Source organism: Malaya genurostris, chromosome 2 (assembly GCF_030247185.1).
Source record: "Malaya genurostris strain Urasoe2022 chromosome 2, Malgen_1.1, whole genome shotgun sequence".
NCBI classification, from domain to species: domain Eukaryota; kingdom Metazoa; phylum Arthropoda; class Insecta; order Diptera; family Culicidae; genus Malaya; species Malaya genurostris.
In genome coordinates, this window is record NC_080571.1 from 40,903,165 (window position 1) to 40,927,891 (window position 24,727).

Sequence of the window (24,727 nt, forward strand, 5' to 3'; positions counted from 1 at the left end):
CTGGGATTTCAATTTACAATTTCAAATTTAGAATATCTGGGTCTTGGATTAATGGTTTCAAAGTTAAAGCATTTCTCTCATAATCCCGATGACGATGCTTCGACCTGAAAGAATTTTTAAGTGTTAATAAAATTGTACAGTCATCCAATTGTCTTGTACACTAATAGCATTCTGAAAATGTTCATTGTGCGTAGGGTGATTGATAAGTGAATAGTGGTGAAGTATTTGTTTATGGTTTTGTTCGGTACCACCGTGGTGGTGGAGTAATATCATTAGTAACAGTTAGAAAGATAATAAAAACATTAATAAAAAAAACCTGTTCCAATCCACCTAGTGGTGTAATGATGCCTTTCTCATGTATGATATTGTGGTATTCTATTCAAAAATTTTCTCTTCGATTTTTGAAAGAAACCAACAGATTGTTTGTGCATAACATACAGAATAGAACTGTGAACTTTGATTGCGTAGGTCATCCTTAAGAAAACGAAGTGGGTTCACTATTATATGCACTTCCGACACCGGAACCCGAGAACCGGTATAATCAAAGTCGGTTCGTACGGCCACCAACTAACATGACACACAAACTCTACTAGTACGCACCCTATAACTCCGAAATCGGACGTCGGATTTCAGGAATTTCGTAGAGGATCGGAAGACCTTTCATTTGAATCTAAGTTTGTGAAAATCGGCCAAACCATCGCTGAGAAAAGTGAGTGAGATCCATTTTGGTATATATGACCACTATTTCCGGTACTTCCGGAATCGGATACTGGGAACCAGGATAGCCGGAATAGGTTTGTTTAGATGACTATCGATTTGTGTAGTTTCGAGACCAGTTTAGGAAATTTTTTACGTTTTCTGTTTGGTCGGTTTAAGTGACGGTGTACAATATTGAACACACTTTACCCAATAACTCCGGAACCGGAAGTCGAATCCGGATGAAATTCAGGAATTCCGTATGGGACTGGAAGACCTTTCATTTAAATTTTAGTTTGTGGAAATCGGTCAAACCATCGCTGAGAAAAGTGAATGAGATCCATTTTGGTACATATGACCACTATTTCCGGTACTTCCGGAACCGGATAGCGGGAACCAGGATAACCGGAATCGGTTTGTTTAGTTGCCTACTAATAATGACTATCGATTTGTGTAGTTTTGAGACCAGTTTAGAATTTTTTTACGTTTTTTGTTTCGCCGGTTTAAGTGACGGTGTACAATATTGAACACACTTTACCCTATAACTCCGGAACCGGAAGTCGGATCCGGATAAAATTCAAGAATTCCGTATGGAACCAGAAGACCTTTCATTTGAATCTAAGTTTGTGGAAATCAGTCAAACCATCGCTGAGAAAAGTGAGTGAGATCCATTTTGGTATATATGACCACTATTTCCGGTACTTCCGGAACCGGATACCGGGAACCAGGATAGCCGGAATCGGTGTGTTTAGTTGCCTACTGATAATGACTATCGATTTGTGTAGTTTTGAGACCAGTTTAGAAAATTTTTTACGTGTTTTGCTTCACCGGTTTAAGTGACGGTGTACAATATTGAACACACTTTACCCTATAATTCCGGAACCGGAAGTCGGATCCAGATGAAAGTCAGGAAATCTGTATGGGACCGGAAGGCCTTTCATTTGAATCTAAGTTTGTCAAATCGGTCAAACCATCGCTGAGAAAAGTGAGTGAGATCCATTTTTCTATATATGACCACTATTTCCGGTACTTCCGGAACCGGATACCGGGAACCAGGATAGCCGGAATAGGTTTGTTTAGTTGCCTACTGATGATGACTATCGATTTGTGTAGTTTCGAGACTAGTTTAGGAAATTTATTACGTTTTTTGTTTGGTCGGTTTAAGTGACGGTGTACAATATTGAACACACTTTACCCTAGAACTCCGGAACCGGAAGTCGGACACGGATGAAATTCAGGAATTCCGTATGGGACCACGAGACCTTTCATTTGAATCTAAGTTTGTGGAAATCGGTCAAACCATCGCTGAGAAAAGTGAATGAGATCCATATTGGTATATATGACCACTATTTCCGGTACTTCCGGAACCGGATAGCGGGAACCAGGATAGCCGGAATCGGTTTGTTTAGTTGCCTACTGATAATGACTATCGATTTGTGTAGTTTTGAGACCAGTTTAGAAATTTTTTTTACGTATTTTGTTTCGCCGGTTTAAGCGACGGTGTACAATATTGAACACACTTTACCCTATAACTCCGGAACCGGAAGTCGGATCCGGATGAAATTCAGGAATTCCGTATGGGACCGGAAGACCTTTCATTTGAATCTAAGTTTGTGGGAATCGGTCAAACCATCGCTGGGAAAGAGGGTGAGATCTTTTTTGGTATATATGACCACTATTTCCGGTACTTCCGGAACCGGATACCGGGAACCAGGATAGCCGGAATAGGTTTGTTTAATTGGCTACTGATAATGACTATCAATTTGTGTAGTTTTGAAATCAGTTTAGAAATTTTTTTACGTTTTTTGTTTCGCCGGTTTAAGTGACGGTGTACAATATTGAACACACTTTACCCTATAACTCCGGAACCGGAAGTCGGATCCGGATGAAATTCAGGAATTCCGTATGGGACCGGAAGACCTTTCATTTGAATCTAAGTTTGTGGGAATCGGTCAAACCATCGCTGGGAAAGAGGGTGAGATCTTTTTTGGTATATATGACCACTATTTCCGGTACTTCCGGAACCGGATACCGGGAACCAGGATAGCCGGAATAGGTTTGTTTAGTTGGCTACTGATAATGACTATCAATTTGTGTAGTTTTGAAATCAGTTTAGAAATTTTTTTACGTTTTTTGTTTCGCCGGTTTAAGTGACGGTGTACAATATTGAACACACTTTACCCTATAACTCCGGAACCGGAAGTCGAATCCGGATGAAATTCAGGAATTCCGTATGGCACCACGAGACCTTTCATTTGAATCTAAGTTTGTCAAAATCGGTACAGCCATCTTCGAGAAAACCTTGTGAGATTATTTGACACATACACATACAGAGAGAGAGAGAGAGAGAGAGAGAGAGAGAGAGAGAGAGAGAGAGAGAGAGAGAGAGATTGCTCAGCTCGATGAACTGCGTCGAATGGAATATGACACTTAAGCTAGTCGGGTTTTCAAGTAATTGCATATCGTTTCTATATGAGAAAGGCAAAACAATCACAAATCATGTTATGGTACTGATAAAAAAAATATTTGCCATCTTCGAGTCCCGACCTGGAAGGATTCTAGCGTCAGTCCAATCCACAGTATTAGCCATGCAATGATTCTGTACGCTAAGAATCGGCTGCGAAGTCTGTTGAAACAGAAAGGCCAAAATTCCACAAAAGAAATGTAATGCCAAGATTTTGCTTCATACACAGAAGTAACAGGAGCGCTGACTACCGCTATGCCAATTCAAACGCCCCATTCAAACACTGCGCCTACTGTGTGTTCGAGACATGCTAACAATGCTGCGCTCCTGTTACTTTCATGCTAAGAAGCGTTCTATTGAGTTCAATCTAAATAGTGCAGTGTAATCATCTGCAGATGCTGGAATTAAAGCAGCCTTTCGTCACTACAATCACTGTTTGGAATGTGAACCACCGGATCCTTTTCCCTATTACACAATATCCTTTTCCCCATTACACAATACAAGTAGGTTTAGAATTTTCCCTACACATAAATCACAGAATTGCGGAAGCAAATGATGCCTTCATGGTAATAACCAAATCATGTATATAATAGGGCTGAAAAGTCACCACTTGTGACTGAACACCCAATTTAAATCTTAATAATTTAATTTTAACTCATATTCCAATAAATAGTTATTTAAAAATAAAATGTCACCAGTAAAATTCATAATTTTTTTCTGCGAGGCACAGGTACTTTTTGGAATTCAGAGGTGATCCAAAAGAGGTGTTTATTGTAAAATTTATCTTATTTTTCGACATAAAAGTGGGGGAGAGGAGAATTTAGACTAGAAGGAGTGGTTTTGGAAAATCAATTTTCATCTCCCCTTTTTTTTATCAAACAAGAGAGTGGCAAGCATTTCAAGGTCGTGCTGTTGTTAATTTGAATGCAACGAAATTTTCTTCAAATAATCTCAAAAGATCTGGTTCCATTTTGCCACTGGAAAATAATCTATATCTGCCTATGAACACGAGTCTCAGCATAACTACGAAACAACTAAACGAATCGCCACCAAGTTTGGCACTTGTACCAAAGGAGGGAATCGATATTTTTCGAAAAGCACAGATACATTCTACACTACTCAGGGTAATCATGAAAGAGATGTGTAGTAAGTTCACTAATAAAAGAGAAGTTCAATGTAAAATTTTTTCTATGAGAAACGAATCTTGACTAATACAGATATTACTTTCTCATCAAAATGGATTATAAGGTTATTATGAGAGAGCAGGAGAGAGAGAGTGTAGCAAGCGACTCGAACATGGAAAGTGTAAAGGGAAATTTGATCGGGTTTTACGAAAAGTTGGTACTTCTCTACGAGTACAGCATATTTTTAGCAACTAAGTGAGGTTTACAAAAATATTTACAAGAGGTATGGGAATAAGTATTCTCAACATTGATCTGAATTGACGAAAAAATCATACACTGGACTTTTTATAAAAATTAGGAAAACTGTCGACTCATAGTGATGGGAATAAGTTTACAACAACATTTGTATTAACAAAATTGTTATTCCATAGGTTTTCCTCCCCGGAGAATGACCAAAATGGTAAAAACCGGGGTAAAATGAATGGTATAAAAAAGTTATTCATTAGTACGAATGTGGTTATGATGATAAACAGCCTTTCATTTTAAAATAATCATTATCAGATAGAAAAGCTTGAGTGATTACGTGGAAATAATGATGTCATAAGAGTTTTTATAACGAGGAGGGAGTAGCAATTGTTTATAGCCACGGAAGCCTAAGGTATTTATTGTATATCGAATGTGACGAGGAACTTTAATTCAAGTACGTTACAAACACATATACAAATGGAACTCAGAAGTTACTAAGAAGGTATTTATAAAGAGAAAGGTGTTTTAAATGTTCCTAACAAAAGGGTTCAAATATAAAACTGACCCGGTTTGTCGAGAATACCGTGGAAATTATGATTATAGCGAGATCTGAGATGGGACACTGATCATTCGTAATCTGATCATGAAAGGAGTATTGTTCAATCGGGCTGTCGTCTAAGTTGTGCTTCATTACAATCAGAGTATCAATGGGGAGAACAATTTCTAAAAAAAATTTCGGCCTTGCCTCTACGAACCATTTCCAAGCAACGCCGGGTAAATCAGCTAGTAAATGAATAAATAAATAAATAAATAATCTCGTTTCGAAAGCATTGTTATTGAATTGATATTTTCAAGATATAACAAAACAGATTTTTTTCTCAGTGTTTACATTTTCCGCACAGCTTTATTTATTACCTGAAACATGATTGAAGATATCAAATCAATTGCGAAACACCAGCAGACGTTTATCAACACATTTAGGGGTTTTGAAATAATGAGATATAATTTTTTAGTTTTAAAATTTTTAACTGTGCCCTTTTTAATAGTTATATTAGAATCAATACAGTAAATACAGTGAATAATATAGAATGCGTATGCAAAATTTAAGCCGAATAAAATATGTAATTTATAAAAAAATTCCACTTCCGGTGGAATCGGTCTATTACGAGTAAGATTCAAGCGTTCATTTCTTAAAACTCAACAGGAACATCAACAGAGAGACGCTCTTGCGCGATAGGTAGGAAAAATTCTCCATAGACATATCGAAGTATCCTCCGCAGGTGAAATCCATCCTACGTTGGCATCGTAATATAATCAACAAATAGGACTGAACCTTTCCACGGTTTATCAAGCCATACAAGTCAAGTTTTGTTGTCCATGGTAAACAAAATACGATGCTTCCCATTCGATTGGTCTGATGAAATTGTGAAAGAAAACTCCATTAGAAATAGATTTTAAATTCTATGAAAATAATACTATATCATTACCGTGTTTCGAAGGTTTTCGATCTTGTCGCAGATCAACCAACTTTGTAGTAACAAAAATACTACTTCCAGCATGCTCGTCAAAAAGTAATCGATTTGTTGTTCGTAGAATATCATCAGGACTGCCGTAGCCATGATGATATAGATGGAGCAATAAAGAACTAGAAAAAAATGACTGGTAAATGACTGCAACTGTTTCAGACAATCAAAAAACTCCTGCTGCTTCTGGACGGCAATGCCCAGCGAAAACGTTGCATTGCAAGGCATTCATTTCACAACGAGATGGGAAAAGCTGTCAGTGGAAACAGCTGGCAGGATTGTGATGACCAAATGTACGTCTTTATTGTTACTCAAGCGAACATCTTGTGTTTATAGGAATTGTGTGCCAATATTGCACCAGAATAAATTGGTGGTGCACGACATTTTGTTTAGAATTTCTTCAGTTGATGACAGGAAAGACCCGCCCAAGCTATTACATACGTACATATGATAGGATAATGGCAATTACCTACTGTGTTTCTTGGATGTTGAGCTGGTTCGCCGACTCCATCTCCTCAAACTATCGCTTCGAGTAGTGGGCCAGAACACCGCATCTTCGCCCCTTATGGTATTTTTTGATGAACGACGTAACTTCTGCAAGCATTTCGTACTATTATTTTCCCCGTTCACGGCCAGCCCGGGGCGAAAGAAGACCCCTTGGCAACCACACCGGGACGCACTGAAGTTGATATTATGGAAGCTCTCGAACCCACCGCTACAGACTACAGTGGTTTGAATCGACAAAAACGTGAACCTAATTCTCTAGCTGCTAAAGCGTTGATCCGATATACATAGTTCCTTTGGAAAACTCATTCACAAAAATATACTTCGTGATTTTATCACAATAAAAAATGTGCAAAGCCAACTACGATAAAAGTTCATTTCAACAAATTTTTTCCCGTAAGAGATAGAAAAACGATGTCTTCTACAAAGTTTTAGAACTTCTAACGAGAAAAAACTTTGCCGAAGAAGCTATAGGTCTAACGCAAAAAGTTTCGGATATATGAAGTAATTTCGTTTGAAATCTCTTAAAATCAGTTTTTTGTACATAACTTTTTTCACAATTATTTTCAGTGTCTACTAGGTTCGAAACAATTACTAAAACTACAAGGATCAGCCCCATGGGGTTGTTCGAGCCATTGATGTGGAACAAGGCAACCAAACTATCTAATGATCGATATTTTCAATTATTTCATCAAACTTTTGAATCCGCAAATGCACGAGAGTCTGCTTAGATTGATCTTTTTTAGGAACCAACAACGAACACGCGAACCCAGAATATAGACTCCAATAGTCGTGATTTGTATTTGTTTTGTAGCCGACGAATTTACATCAATAGCCCAAATGTATGCAATTATATGCTTGCGATACGGATATCGATATTTAAGCTTCTCTTCGCCAAGCTTGTGTTCAAGTTTTGTATGCAAGCAGTTATTTTTATAGCGTTTCTCTACCATTACTATCCTTCTGCGATTTCGGTTGAAGCGATAAACTTTATCTCATCATCAATCGAGTTCAACTTATATAAATTAGAAATTAATGTTATGCACTCAAAATTTACTCTGGGGTAGTTGCTAGTTTCTCAAGGAAACGACATAACATGGAATTTCATCCGATCTTGCATAACACAAGATCAGAGCATACCAGTTAAAGCTTCAAATCGTTTTATGGCACTTTTTGTCTTGCTGTCTAGCAACAACCTACCTCTAGCATACTACTCATTGGACTAAAGCGTTAGCTATAATTTCGCTTATATTTATAGATTCGTGTGCTTCCAACAATTCGCTTTAGCATCGATTGACCAATCAGAGCGATGCTTTCCCTTCGATATATCGCTTACTCCTTCAAAACCGTCGACTATGGCAGGGAAATGCGGTATGCCGGAGATTTTTTCAGACAAAATAGGACACTGCTAGCTATTAATCAACATTTCAATGTTATATAATTGAAAATACATGGCTATGAACATTCAAATCAATACGTAGAAATATTTCCAATCAAATGGTGACATAATATTAATAATTGATACAAAATTGACTGAGCTGTAATTGTTCAAAACCTGACCACATTTCTACGTGTAGTTTTCTTGAGTTTCTAGTTTGCACCACTATATAAGAAAAAAAGATGTGTTCCACATTAAAAACGTAAATTTACACATTTTTGTTGAAGACTGTACACGGTTTGGTCTTTTCCTTAAAACGATATTTAACATTTAAACTTTTATATGCACTGGTAGTTAAAACCAATAGGAATGAGGTACAAGTGCACAAGTTTTTGAAACATTAGAACTAATCAAAGCTTTTTGTAAGGCTTTGTTTCAGCAAAGGCTAAAAATAAATTAATGTCACTATTTCCACTTGCTGCCACTACATTTCGTTCGAGTTATTTCTGGTGGACTTGACGTTTTGTGCAATGCTCCTAAAAGCGTTCATAATTCCTGTCAACCGGGAAGTGAAGTTACATTTTTCTAGACATTTTTTATATTTTTTACATGGATATATAGTGCACCGTAGTCACGACTGGTTCGAACTTTCTTCACTCGATTCTAAGAAAAATATCTTAATCCGAAAAGCCTTATCGTGAGCTTAAAATGTATGTTGTTTTGTGAAATCCGAAAATCTATTCAAATTTAGAATTTAACCAAAAGTAAACAAACACAAAAAATTACCGAGCCATTCGTTAGATCCATTTGGTTTACAGTTTACGGTAGTTGTTTGACAATTCAGCAATACTCGAACGATCGGTATTCAATTCAATTACCGAACTGATCACCGAACGTTCAGCTGTTGAAAATTCGGTAAAAAATTACCGAGATCTGCAAAATTGTCTAAGTGTGTATACTGTTTAGAAAGCTTAAATCAAGTAATATAAAGTAAAGAAAGTGTGTAGCGTGGCCTTTCTAAATTGTGTGAATGAGACAACAAAATATAGAGTGCTTTTTTGACCATTTTCTTAGGAAAAACGTACATTAATAAAATTGTTTATCTTCATATCACGCGTTTTTTGTGATATCGATCGATAAGTTACCTTTAGGCAACAACTTTTGCAAGAAATTGCAGTCGAGGTATAAAAAATAGAGCATTAGTTTTAACATAAGACGAAAGAGAAAACTTTTCACTGTAGCTTACTATTATGACTTACTCTCAGCGAGTACCGAGTCTTTCGGAATTCCTCTTCAAAGTGAATGTTGATAGGTGATCGTTATCACAAAAAAATCGCGAGACATAGAATAACATGTAATAGAATTGCAGTTAGGAAATAGATTAGCTACAAATTCCCTGAAACCAAACAAACTTGTTTTTGTTGGTTATTATTCTTTATTCTTAGTCTGTGCACGTTTTTATACTCAAGTTAAGGCATTTCTCTTTAAAAAAAAAGTCTAGACTCTTAATTTACATAATTTGATTCGATATTTTACCGAGTACGCCTGTATGTAACGTTAAACCACTCACGCATTTTATTTTATTTTATTTTATTTTTTCTCTTTATGGGCTACTCTGGCCGAGGGGGGTGGTTACAACGATCCGCACTTTCCATACCGGACGAACTAGGCTATGGTGCCCAAATGAACACTACTAACGAAGGAGGAAACCGGCCTGTCATTGATAGGTTCCCTCCCGCATGTAACCCAAGCGCCCCCCCGCTCCCGATGTTCAAATGGAGACTTCCCTTGTCAGTAAAAAGTCCCGCATAAAGAGCTATCCTGATGGGCTCGCACTACCGGCCGGGCCTTACGCGGTCTATTTCCGGACCAAATCAAAGGAAAAAAAAACTGAATATTTTAAAAATATCGCGGGACCTGAATTCGCGATATAATACCATAAAAAGTATAGATAGAATACGGCCAGACAAGCTCAGGGTCCTGTTTACCAGCTCAAAACAGGCTAATGAGCTTGTTCAAAAGGATCCTTTTACGCTGGAGTACCGCGTCTACGTGCCAGCTCGTGAAGTCGAAATCGACGGTGTGGTCACCGATTCGAGTTTGACTTGCGAGGATATTCTTAAGTACGGGGCGGGTTGTTTTAAAGACCCCTCACTTAAGAATGTCAAGATACTGGATTGCAAGCGATTGCATTCAGTATCGATCGCCGGGGATGGAACAAAGTCTTATCCCCAATCAGACTCTTATCGTGTGACCTTCGCCGGCTCGGCATTGCCCAACTACATCCTCTTGGACCGGGTTCGTTTGCCTGTTCGTTTATTTGTACCCCGGATAATGAATTGTACCAATTGCAAACAACTGGGGCATACAGCTACTCATTGCAGCAATAAGCCACGTTGTGCTAACTGTGGGGAAGCTCATGCGGACGGCTCTTGCGGTAAGGATGCTGAAAAGTGTCTCTACTGTAAGGAGGGTCCGCATGACCTCTCTGACTGTCCCGCTTACAAACTGCGAGGAGATCGGATGAAGCGTTCCCTGAAGGAACACTCCAAGCGTTCCTTTGCCGAGATGGTTAAGAGTGCCACCCCTCCTAAACAGGCAACGAATCCATATGCCTGCTTGTCAACTGACGAGAGCGATTCTGACGACCCTTTGGAAGGTCCATCTTCAGCGGTCCCTCATAGCTGTAGGAAAAGAATGAATAAATCTTCTCATAAGCTACCTAGTAAGGGTTCGAAGGTGTCTTCCGAAGGGCTTCGAAAAGTTACAGCTAACGGGAATCGGGAAAAATCACCGAAGCAAAAAGCTCCTGGTCTCGGAAAACTCAATTCCGAGATGGAATTCCCACCGCTTCCAGGGACTAAAAAATCCCCAAGCGTCCCTGAAAATTCACCAGAGAACCAACTAGGTGCTGGACTTATAAAGTTCTCTGATGTTGTGGACTGGATTTTTACAACTTTCAATATTTCAGACCCTCTTAGAAGCATTTTAATTGCTTTCATGCCAACAGTAAAAACATATTTGAAGCAGTTGACTGCAAATTGGCCCCTTCTTTCAGCGATTGTATCTTTCGATGGCTAAATCATCCACCGAGGTCACGGATCTAATCACTGTTTTACAGTGGAATTGCAGAAGTATTATCCCAAAAATAGATTCATTTAAATTTCTAGTAAACAATCTGAAATGTGACGCATTTGCATTGTGCGAAACTTGGCTAACTTCTGAAATACCCTTAAACTTTCACGATTTTAACATTATTCGTCTGGATCGAGATAATCCCTATGGAGGAGTACTTTTGGGGATCAAAAAGTGCTATTCTTTCTATCGCATTAACCTCCCCTCGATACCAGGTATTGAAGTTGTCGCATGTCATGTTACAATCAAAGGTAAGGACCTTTGCATTGCTTCCATCTACATTCCCCCAAGAGCCTCGGTTGGGCATCGGTGGCTCAGTGATATCGTAGAGCTCCTTCCTGCACCGACGTTGGTTTTAGGAGACTTTAACTCACACGGTACGGGATGGGGCTGTCTTCACGATGATAACAGATCAACTATGATCCATGATATCTGCGACAACTTCAATATGACAATCTTGAATACGGGAGAAATGACACGGATTCCTGCACCACCAGCAAGACCAAGTGCGCTGGATTTATCCCTTTGCTCGACATCGCTACGGTTGGATTGCACGTGGGAGGTAATTCCTGATCCCCACGGTAGCGATCATCTACCGATCGTAATATCAATCACCAGCGGCTCAAAACCATCGAAGACAATCAATGTTTCGTATGACCTCACACGAAATATTGATTGGAATAGCTATGCGACCTCGATATCTGAGAAACTTGAAAGAACTCAACAACTTCCTCCGGAGGAAGAGTACACGTTTTTGGCTGGCTTGATTCTCGACACCGCGACTCAAGCTCAGACGAAACGTGTACCCGGCGCGAAAACTAACATCCGTCCTCCCAACCCGTGGTGGGACAAAGAGTGCACAAATTTAAACGTGGAGAGAGCCTCCGCGTACAAAATATTCAGAAAAAATGGAACACCTGATAATTACCGGAATTACGCGGCGTTAGACGTTAAAATTAAAAACTTGATTAGAGCTAAGAAACGCGGTTACTGGCGTCGGTTTATAGACGGCTTAACGAAAGAAACATCTATGAGTACTCTTTGGAACACAGCCCGACGAATGCGCAATCATAACACCACGAATGAAAGCGAGGAATATTCCAACCGCTGGATATTCGATTTCGCTAAAAAAGTATGCCCAGACTCTGTTCCGGAACAGAAGATCACCCGCGCCGCGACACCAAATACAAACGAAACACCGTTTTCGATGGTAGAGCTCTCACTTGCACTCTTGTCATGTAACAATAAAGCCCCGGGATTAGACAGAATAAAATTCAACTTGTTGAAAAATCTGCCAGACCCCGCCAAAAGGCGCTTGTTGAGTTTATTCAATAAGTTCCTTGAGGACAACATTGTTCCACATGACTGGAGACAAGTGAAAGTGATCGCCATTCAAAAACCAGGAAAATCAGCCTCCGATCACAATTCGTATCGGCCGATTGCTATGCTTTCCTGTATCCGGAAATTGTTCGAAAAAATGATTCTCTTCCGTCTAGACAATTGGGTCGAAACTAATGGCTTACTTTCAGATACACAATTTGGTTTCCGCAGGGGTAAAGGAACGAACGATTGTCTTGCGTTGCTCTCAACAGAAATTCAAATGGCATTTGCTCGTAAAGAACAAATGGCGTCAGTTTTCCTTGACATTAAGGGGGCTTTTGACTCAGTTTCTATAAATATCCTATCTGAGAAGCTGCATCAGCATGGTCTTTCGCCAGTTTTGAACAACTTTTTACATAATCTATTGTCTGAGAAACACATGTATTTCGCGCATGGTGATTTGTCGACAATACGATTCAGTTACATGGGTCTTCCTCAGGGCTCATGCTTAAGCCCCCTTCTATACAATTTTTACGTAAACGACATCGATAAATGTATCAACACATCTTGCACGCTAAGACAACTTGCCGACGACAGCGTTGTGTCTATTATAGGACCCAAAGCTGGCGATCTGCAAGGGCCGTTACAAGATACTCTTGTCAACTTATCCACATGGGCTCTTCAAATGGGTATCGAATTCTCTACGGAGAAAACTGAGCTGGTTGTATTTTCGAGAAAGCGAGAACCAGCACAATTACAGCTTCAACTAGGGGGTGAAACCATAGCTCAGGTCTTCACATTTAAATATCTCGGGGTCTGGTTCGACTCCAAAGGCACCTGGGGATGTCACATTAGGTATCTGAAAAGAAAATGCCAACAAAGAATCAACTTTCTTCGTACAATAACCGGGTCGTGGTGGGGTGCCCATCCAGGAGACCTGATCAGGCTGTACCAAACAACGATATTGTCCGTGATGGAATACGGATGCTTTGGCTTCCGATCCGCGGCGAACACTCATTTCATCATGCTGGAAAGAATTCAGTATCGTTGTTTGCGTATTGCCTTGGGTTGCATGCAATCGACTCATACGATGAGCCTCGAAGTGCTGGCGGGTGTTCTCCCATTGAAAAACCGGTTCTGGGATCTCTCATATCGTTTGCTCATTCGATGCGACATTTTGAATCCTCTGGTGATTGAAAATTTCGAAAGGTTAGTTGAGCTTAATTCTCAAACCCGTTTTATGTCCTTGTATTTTGATTACATGGCTCAGAATATTAATCCTTCTTTGTTTGTTTCCAACCGTGCTCATTTCTTGGATACTTCTGATTCTACTGTGTTTTTCGACACATCCATGAGAGAAGAAATTCGTGGAATTCCGGCTCACGTGCGCCCTCAAGTGGCCCCAAATATTTTTTATAATAAATTTAGAACAGTCAACTGTGAAAAGGTGTTTTACACTGACGGATCAAACATCAACGAGTCCACAGGCTTCGGCATCTTCAATCAAAACATCACCGCTTCTTACAAACTCAGTGATCCGGCTTCAGTTTACGTCGCAGAATTAGCTGCTATTCAGTACACCCTCGAGATCATTGAAACGTTGCCCAAAGACCATTACTTCATTGTCACGGACAGTCTAAGCTCAATAGAAGCTCTCCGAGCAATGAAGCCAGGAAAGTATCCCCCTTATTTCATGGGGAAAATACGGGAACATTTGAGTACTTTATCTGAACGGTCTTATTTAATATCGTTAGTCTGGGTTCCTTCGCATTGTTCCATTCCGGGCAATGAAAAGGCAGACTCATTGGCTAAAGTGGGCGCATTAGAAGGTGATATTTATGAAAGACCAATCTGCTTCAATGAATTTTTCAGTATCTCTCGTCAGAAAACTCTCGAAAGTTGGCAAACTTCATGGAGCAATGACGAACTGGGACGATGGCTACACTCCATTATCCCTAAGGTATCGACGAAACCTTGGTTCAAGGGGATGAACGTGAGTCGTGATTTCATTCGCGTTATGTCACGACTCATGTCAAATCACTATACATTCAACGCACATCTCCGGCGTATCGGGATCGTGGAGAACGGGCTCTGCACCTGTGGCGACGGTTATCAGGACATCGAGCATGTCGTGTGGTCGTGCGTAGAGTATCGCGACGCCAGGTCGAAGCTACTGGAATCCCTCAGGGCCCGAGGTAGACCGCCTGAGGTTCCGGTTCGGGATGTGTTGGCGAGTCGGGATAGTTCATATATGCTTCTCATATACCAGTTTCTCAAACACATTAATATACAAGTGTAATCTGTTACATCTGGCTTAGAAAGTTCCTCCTATTTATCGACGTTGTTTCAACTGTGGCTAAGAATTGTTTCTCAACTGCAGGTTCGACACTAACTTCCGCCGATTATCCCGATTCCTCATCTGTCCACCATCTTCATCGGAACTAACAAGATCTTTTTGCTGTCACTAACCTTCGCTTCCCCCCTCCCCGTCTCTTCACCATCTCGATGTCAACTAATTAGATCTCTGTCGTTTTAGTCATTTCATTCCCATATCCCCTTTTTACTCCGTTTTCCGCAATATTTACTTCGCTATATTTTTTTTTTTCATTTTCTTCTGTAACAACACCATCATCGCCCACGGAAACTTATCAACAGCATGCGGGCCACCCGCCGGGTATTCGTAACCTGGGGGTGTTTCCCGCGGACCCACACGGACCGAAGAATGCGGCCAACATGAATATTCACCAACGCCATATGGAAGACTCTCATGAAATATTCAATTCACCGGCCGATCACCACATGAAGGCTGGATCTGCCAAAGTCAACCACTGCGACCCAAATATGACATTACTTAATGATACAACCCTAGTTTTAAGTTAGTCGTAAATTTTAAATTAGTAAAAGCCCTTGGCATCTTAGAGCTTAAGCAGTGTGCCTTAAACATTACATATATTCTTGAATAAAAAAAAAATGTAACCCAAGCGACAGATTCCTTTACGGTTATCAATTTGCAACGAAAGATACGAATATCTTCTATTGCAAGTTCACCAGAGAGTTGGTCACTTGGGCAGGACGTGTGTGCTTCATCCTGTAACCAGTCAATCATTGAGTCGTGCGTCTGTATCGTATTAGTATTTTGTCATCCTACCAACTGCTTCTGTGTCTTAAATGTCCTCGTCGATGAGACTTTGGAAAATTTCGCTTTGTATCCGCTTCGGTCTTGGCCCTGCTTTCCTATATAGTATTTTATGTCTGAAGCGGTACTTACGATTATTACTTTTAAGTTCCTAAATAAATGTAGATATGTTTGGTCTACCAACACTTTTCATTCTAATCTGCTCTGATTGTTTCTATCTTTGTCGAAGTTACGTTACATTTCCTTTTCCCCATTTCATCGCTTTTTTGACTATGCCGGAGAAACCTGTTAATATCTAAAGCTGATAATTTATCAAGAATAAAGAAATAATAATAATTACAATAACAATAATAATATCAAGAAAAAATAATAATAGTGAAAATCACAGCAATAATAATAACAATAATACTCATAATAATATAACAACAACAATAATAATGATAATAATAAAAGTAATGATAAAAATAGAAACATTGTGACTTACCAAAAGGTAATATGTCATCAAATGAGTTATTACATGAAAATACCTAGTTTTCGTCGTTTTACTGGGGCTCTGTTTTTTTTTTTCAATTTCATTTTGGTATTCCTGTTGCACCCTAGGATTTTTCCGCTCCATATCGTTTTTGTCTATAATCTTTTATTTCGATAGTTTCTCGTGATGAAAATAAAATAAAGTCATGTGTTAGTAAGTTTGTTAAGTTATATAATGTAAGGATGCGCATTTAACACTAGATTACCCATCAAAGATACTATATGTACACAATGGAAGGATTGCTTAAAATTATGTACTCTTTTTCTATTCTTTATTTAACGGTATATGCACTAAGGCACACTGCACTAGCTTTTAGTTATTTTGTCACAGTTTTGCCTTTCTCATATAGAAAGGTTATGCAATTACTTTGAAAATCGGCTTTTGAACCGAGGTCCGGAGGGCCGAGTGTCATATACCATTCGACTCAGTTCGTCGAGTACGCAATATGTCTGTGTGTGTGTGTGTATGTGCGTATGTGTGTATGTAACGTTTTTTGCACTAACTTTTATCGGAGATGGCTGAACCGATTTTCACAAACTTGGGTTCAAATGAAAGGTCTTGTAGTCCCATACAAAATTCCTGAATATTGTTTGGATCCGACTTCCGGTTCCGGAGTTATGGGGTAAAATGTGCAAAATAATGAAAATATGTTTTCTAGCTTTTCTCATAGATGGCGGGACCGATTTTCATAAACTTAGGTTCAAATGAAAGGTCCTGTGGTCCCATACGTAATTCCTGAATTTCATCTGGATCCAACTTCCGGATCCGGAAATATAAGGTAAAGTGTGTTAAAAATTGTATACCATCACTGAAAAGGGCAAAAACCGTAAAAAGTTTTCTAAATCGACCTCAAATCTTCTCCAATTAATAGTTTTTATCAGTAGACGGTCAAACAAACCGATTCCGGTTATTCTTTTTAGGAATCGAAGAAAATTATTTTGAAGAATACCACAGTTTTATATATGATGGTATGATTGATATGAGAAAGGCATCATTACACCACTATGTAGATGGATTAAAACAGGTTTTTTTTTTCATCCAATCATTTTGACTGCTTTTGAGCAATTTAGGTCTATACTAAGTTTTGGGCTTTCTAGTGTTGAGCACGCATCCAGGAAACTACATGTATTTCGTGTAGAAATACTAGGTGTGATTAGATGAAATGGTCCACGTGAACCGTTCTCTTCCAGAAACACACATCTCACACTCTTAGTTAGAAGGTGACATCTGTGTCCAATTTGGAGAAATCTAAGAACATTCAAACCTTTCCCGATTTGAGAATGTATTTACACCTGATCAATCAGTTTCGCCGTCCTTGCAACTTATAAACATTAGTACCGATACCGAACCGGATCGGAAAGGTTTGAGAGTTCCTTAACGGTTCATAAGATGTCAATTTACTCCTATTCCTGATAACAATAGTCCTCCATTTTGAATTAAATTCACCAGTTCAGGACGACTATTATATATTAATATTCATCCCAACTAGATCAAGATAATTCAAATTGGTGACCAATTCCAGGCATAAAAATGCTCGAAACCACCTAACGACCTATTGTCAATTTCAAGCATTATTAGTCCTGTCCGCTCCGTGATCGATCCAGACAACATAATAATTTTCACTTTTTTCGAAAACTCAATACGGACGGCAATTGTAGGAATGAAAGCCTCAAATTCTCCAGGCCCTGACGGAATACCGGCAGTTATTCTTAAAAAGTGCTCGCGTGGAGTAATCGCTTCCCTCTGCAAACTATTTCGAATGTCTCTCGCTACAGAAGTTTTCCCCAATTTATGGAAAGCTTCCTTTATGTTCCCAGTCCACAAGAAAAAGGATATAAACAACTACTGCGGTATCACTTCCCTCAGCGCTAAACCAAAGCTGTTCGAAAAGGTTATTTTGACAACAATTTTCAATCACTGCAAGCAATATATCGTCGATACTCAACACGGTTTCATGCCTAACCGCTCAACAACCACAAACTTACCACCGATTTTGTCTTATGTGATTGATGAAATGTCTAACGGTTTACAAACGGACGTTATCTATACAGATCTTTCCTCCGATTTCGATATAATCAATCACGACATCACGGTTGCTAAACTGGACAGACTTGGATTCAGTTCGAACATTCTTCGTTGGTTGCTGTCGTATTTTAGGAATCGTCGTTTAGCAGTTAAAATTGACGATCATAACTTCCGGAGAGTTCCTCGCATCATCCGGAATTTCCACAGGGATGTCATCTCGGACCGTTAATATTTTTACTGTACTTCAATGATGTCATTTTTTCCTTGGAAGGTCCTCGCTTATCGTTCGCTGATGATGTCAAGATCTATCACATCATCCGCAACTTAGAAGACGCAGCCTTTCTCCAGCGGCAATTGTTAATCTTCGCAGATTGGTATAAAGTTAACCGTATGATTGTAAATCTAGACAAGTGCTCGGCTATTACGTTCACGAGGCGAAAAATGCCATTGCATGTCGAATACTTCCTGGATGGATCCTTGATTGGAAGAACAACTCACATTCAAGCATCACATAAGTTACATTGTAGCTAAAGCTTCCCGCAGCTTAGGATTCTTAATGAGAATAACTAAGCACTTTACAGACATACACTGTCTAAAATCGCTTTACTGCTCGCTTGTTCGTTAAACTCTCGAATATTGCTCGGCAGTTTGGAACCCATGCTACCTGAACGGTGCTCATAGAATTGAGGGAATACAGCGCAGATTTGTTCGCTTCGCTCTTCGCCGATTGCCGTGGACCAATCCTCATCAACTACCTAGTTATGAAAGTCGCGGGTTATAAATGGGTCTCGACACATTACAAGTGCGACGAGAATTATCACGCGCTTTGATAATAGCAGATATATTCAACGGTAGGATCGACTGTCCCGTTTTGCTCAACAAAGTTAATATTAATGTGCGACCCAGAGCTCTCCGCAACAGTGCTTTTCTTCGACATCCTATACGACGTACCAACTATGGCGCAAACGGTTCTATTACTGGTACAGAACTACAGAAATCGTTCAACCGTGTTTCATCTGGGTATGATTTTAATGTGTCACGAAGCAGAATACGTACAAATTTTCTGAATAATATTAGGAATTATCATTAGGACCAAAATGTGTCTGTTGATTGTAAATAAATAAATAAACATATTTAAGGTTTTTAATATAATGAGATATAATTTTTTAGTTTTAAAATTTTTAACTGTGCCCTTTTTAATAGTTATATTAGAATCAATACAGTAAATACAGTGAATAATATAGAATGCGTATGCAAAATTTAAGCCGAATAAAATATGCAATTTATAAAAAAATTCCACTTCCGGTGGAATCGGTCTATTACGAGTAAGATTCAAGCGTTCATTTCTTAAAACTCAACAGGAACATCAACAGAGAGACGCTCTTGCGCGATAGGTAGGAAAAATTCTCCATAGACATATCGAAGTATCCTCCGCAGGTAAAATCCATCCTACGTTGGCATCGTAATATAATCAACAAATAGGACTGAACCTTTCCACGGTTTATCAAGCCATACAAGTCAAGTTTTGTTGTCCATGGTAAACAAAATACGATGCTTCCCATTCGATTGGTCTGATGAAATTGTGAAAGAAAACTCCATTAGAAATACATTTTAAATTCTATAAAAATATTACTATATCATTACCGTGTTTTGAAGGTTTTCGATCTTGTCGCAGATCAACCAACTTTGTAGTAACAAAAATACTACTTCCACCATGCTCGTCAAACAGGAATCGATTTGTTGTTCGTAGAATATCATCAGGACTGCCGTAGCCATGATGACATAGATGGAGCAATAAAGAACTAGAAAAAAATGACTGGTAAATGACTGCAACTGTTTCACACAATCAAAAAACTCCTGCTGCTTCTGGACAGAAATGCCCAGCTGAGTCGTCAACATGGTCTCGTACAAACGATTGCATTCGTGTGCGGTAACTTTTCGGTGTGTTGGTTGAAATTGCACAGTAACATTTTGTACCAAATTTTCAAAACCATCAACCAACACTTCAGCTTCGGTACAAGCCCCGTTCAGCAGAGAGTTTATTAGAACATAAATCGAACACGTTTGGATTCCACAAACGATAAAACCAAAAAAACCGATATATCTGGCTATCACAGAAATTAACTGAAAACTCTCACCAAAATCCAATTCTACGAGGTTTTCCGAATTTAAACAAACTCCACTGAAGAAGTAAAGCATAAGAAATATTCCCAAAAACATGAATGAAAACAACGTATACAAAGCATTCTTCCAAGAGGACCGTTTCCAAATTTGCAAGTGACGTGGATTTTCCGGTTGATCCTTCCAGGCGTTGATGTAAGCTCGAACCCGATCCTGTTCCAGTTGGAACCATCGAATCAGCTGGATCTGAGCACGCACCATCCCGTAGTAAACCCACACCTGAATCGTTCCACTCAAGTGCCGGAATCCTTTCCATTCGACTGTGGTTGCCTCATATAGTTTGAAGGACTGATTTACGAACAGCAGTACCATCAGGGCTTCTAAAGCATTCCTTCCGAAACGTTGGGTCCGAGTGCATGCTTGCAGATTAAGGCCTGTGATAGTAAATTTCTTCATCTGAGATGTACTGACTGGCAGAAAGTTTTTAAACAATTTAACCTATTAACTGCTCCATGGGCTTTAAAAAACGAAAATAATCACCGTCTCCATCGAAGTTGAAAACTCTGGAAATTAGCGTTCCACAATTGAACATTCTGAGTAACACGAGTGCTGATGGGTGACTGGAGGAGTATGTCATAGTTTTCTGCGAAAACGTTGCATTGCAAGGCATTCATTTCACAACGAGATGGGAAAAGCTGTCAGTGGAAACAGCTGGCAGGATTGTGATGACCAAATGTACGTCTTTATTGTTACTCAAGCGAACATCTTGTGTTTATAGGAATTGTATGCCAATATTGCACCAGAATAAATTGGTGGTGCACGACATTTTGTTTAGAATTTCTTCAGTTGATGACAGGAAAGACCCGCCCAAGCTATTACATACGTACATATGATAGGATAATGGCAATTACCTATTGTGTTTCTTGGATGTTGAGCTGGTTCGCCGACTCCATCTCCTCAAACTATCGCTTCGAGTAGTGGGCCAGAACACCGCATCTTCGCCCCTTATGGTATTTTTTTATGAACGACGCAACTTCTGCAAGCATTTCGTACTATAATTTTCCCCGTTCACGGCCAGCCCGGAGCGAAAGAAGAGCGGCTTTGACATCCCCTTCTCACTGATTGTCAGCCACAGTAGCCTACGAAATACGAAGTGCTCTGCCAATCGTTGCCATCCAGAGTGAGATAGGTCTCGTCGTCCTTCACCACCGCCACGTCACGATTCGCAAGGAAAATCAAGTTGACCGTCTCATTCAGTTACTACCGCTGCGTCATCGCGTGCAGCTCCGAAACCAGTGGACGCGACTTCCGCTTCCTGACATGTATGTTTAAATTCGCCAGATACTTTTTCACTCTTTGACCGGTTGCAGCGGTGTAACCACTTTTCCCTCGGTCTTCCGCTTCAGCTTTCTTTGAAGCTTCTTAACGCTTAGGGTCGTCGGCCGTCCGGAACTGGGCTTTCTTTCGATGTTCTGATTGTTGTCTAATAGTTTCAGATGTTATAGATTCCGGAACAAGCGTATCCGGTGACCACAAAGTGCCACACGATGTCTGTTTTCGACGCGTGCATCCAAAATATCGCAGTTATTATTTCGCAGTTGCGACTGTATTCAGTTGAGGTTTTTTGGTTGGTGAAAGTATAATAATAAAATCTTGCACGAATCACTTCGGTGTCAAACTGAAGCGTAGTGGAAATTCAGCATCGGAGACTCTTCTCCTTTTCGATGAGGGTAACAGAGGTATTTTGACCCACTTTAGGATTGATTTTATTTTGGTCCACTTTGTAAATATATCCACCAAATGTTGTAATATCTTTGAAAACATCTTCCGCAATAGCTAATTTAATGTGTTTAGCTTCATCTCTGTCACCCTATTTCTTTGGCGATATTTCTGTGGAAGAAAATTCGTCATCAAGTTTCGCTGACACTAAAAATCACTTGTGAAATTCGAGATTCAGAGCTTTGGGGATGTTTGTTTCATAAATGAAAATATCGGAAGTGATTTTTTCCGTCACTGAGTTTTTTAAGAAAATATCTTGAATCGATTTTTTCACGAGTGATAATGAAATAAACTTTTTCTGATCATGCTGTTCCCAACACTGCACAATGGTTCAGGAAGCAAAATTAGCGGGAAAAAATTGTTTACGCTTTTATCATTAGTCTTAGAAATTTTAGTGGTTTTAAGGTGGTCCTAAAACAAACCATGAATTAGGACATTATTTTAAAATCTAAATGAGATAGAACAATGCATCCTTCCGCAATAATTTAGAATAATCAATTTTAAGCAACTTTGTCGAAGATATTGGATGTGTTGAGTTAGTTAGGGTACTTCTTAAAACAACAGTTTTTTTCAATAACATTTTCATTTGAATATTCTCTAAAAAGTAATGTTCTAAGACACTCAGAAGCCTAAAAAGGCGCAACTTTCATTTCAAACATTTGCCAGGGTAAATGTTTATGGAAAATTTAGCAATAAAATACGCATTTTTCAAAAAAACGGTATCTAAAAATGGGACAATTCAGAAAAATTCTTTTGATTGCATTTGATAGCTTGTACGTTTTTTATATAATATAAGAAAAAAATGGAAATTGTTATTTTCCTATCTCATTTAAATCAAACTCATTTAAATTTGAATCAAATCGTACAAATATTTTTGTACATTATCTAAAAACATCTAGCTTAGTAAAATACTAAGGAATGTTAGAAAAAGGAATTAAGAGTGTGTTTGCATAACAAATATTTACAATCTTTTCTTTGGACATTTGTTGTGCGTGTAGTAAGATATAAAGACTGTCCCAGAAAGTATGGACGCAACCCAAAAACCGCTGCCACTTCGCAATGGTTTAGAATCTGTCATTTTTAATGGCTGCGTCCTATTGTTTACACTCTTCTCTAACCACTTGTGCAGTTGTTTATTCGTTTTCATTAGTTTGTTTAAAAATGAGTGGGCTTTCAGCAGAGCAACGTCGAAAAATTGTGTACAAATGGTGCACAGAACGCAAACTGTCACTGAGAAAGATAGCAAAAATGGAAGGAGTAAGTGAAAAAGCCGTGCGAAATGCAATCAGGAAGTTCGGTGAGGATAACACCTTTGAGGATAAACCGAAAACGGGTCGAAAAAAGGTCCTGCTAATCCTCGGTTGGATGAATGTATACTGAAGGCGTTCGAGCAAACGAAGGAGGTTTCAGTTCGGGATGTGGCCAAAAAAGTGGGCACTTCGAAGTCAAGTATAAGAAGATATAAGAAGCAGAAACAACCAAAACGTCGTCCGAAACAAGAAGCATCAATCAGGCCGAGGGTTCGAAAGCTGTACAATACGATTCTTGCTGGAAATTTGTACTGCATAATCATGGACGACGAAACTTACGTGAAACTCGATTACAAATTCTTGCCGGGACCACAATATTATACGGTGCGAGAAGGGTAAGTGTTAAACCAGTCCGAGACATCGATTGAAGTCGAATAATTTGGTAGGAAAGCTATGGTCTGGCAAGCAATTTGTAACTGCGGTAAGATTTCGATACCCTTCATCACCACTGATTCAATGAACATGAACAGCGAAATATACATCAAGGAATGTTTACAAAAACGACTTCTACCCATGATTCGAAGCCACAAGGATCCTGTTGTCTTCTGGCCAGATCTTGCTTCTTGCCACTACTCGAAATCAACGGTAGAATGGTATACTACCAAAAAAGTCACTTTTGTCCCAAAAGACATGAATCCACCAAATTTCCCACAACTTCGACCAATTGAGGAATTTTGGGCATTAACGAAGGCATATCTTAGGAAACATTCAACAGTTCGAAAAAGATTGGAAAAAAGTGTCAGAACTTGTCGCCAAGAAGTCTGTACGGAATTTAATGAGGAACATTCGCGAGAAGGTGCGCCAGCTAGTCTAGCCATTGTAGACTGGCGCAGTAGCAAATGTTGAGAATAATATTCTGTTGTTGTAGTCTAGTATTATCAGTATATCGAATAAAATTTGAATATCTAACACTTGTGAATTATTTGCAGCGAAAGTGCGTCCATACTTTCTGGGACAGTCTTGGCCTTTTTAATTTTTCATTTATCTCATAAAGAAAGTTTATACGAAAGTGTCTGTGCGTGTGTTTGTCACATTTTTGTGTACGTATTTTTTTCGGAGATGGTTTAACCGATGTTTTGAAACTCAGTTTCAAAGGGGATTCCAGAGAAAACTCCTAACTTTCATTTATACGTAATTACATGGTGAAAAGCGCCAACGATTATTATATGACAATATTAGATGCCACGTATTCTCTGGAAGGAAAACCTTGTTAGCCGAACGGATAGATGTTTCATGATGACTCACTGCATTATTTTTCTTTGAAACTTTCCATGTTGGTTTCTCCAAGCACAAACGATAAGAAATCTTGAGAAGCAACTCCATAGTGCGAATATACGCATGAAGCGGAGCGAGGTCGAATTGGTATTTGGGAGGATCATCATTCGAGTCTACTGCTTCTTTTGGAAGATTTAGTTTCATATCGGATCACCGACA

The 24,727-nt window shown here is 39.2% G+C and overlaps 2 protein-coding genes across 4 annotated transcripts in view; both read right to left on the reverse strand.

Annotated features, from left to right (window-relative positions):
* LOC131427411 (uncharacterized) overlaps positions 1–24,727 on the reverse strand; it is a 281,665-nt gene that overhangs the window by 75,281 nt on the left and 181,657 nt on the right. The gene's annotated exons all lie outside the window — the stretch shown is intronic.
* On the reverse strand, positions 19,322–20,061 carry LOC131427419 (uncharacterized). Its single transcript, XM_058590585.1, has 2 exons — positions 19,728–20,061; positions 19,322–19,654 (listed from the first exon to the last, which is right to left on the reverse strand). Exons 1-2 carry the CDS (start codon positions 19,980–19,982, stop codon positions 19,424–19,426), a joined length of 486 nt encoding a protein of 161 aa, XP_058446568.1. The 5' UTR covers positions 19,983–20,061; the 3' UTR covers positions 19,322–19,423.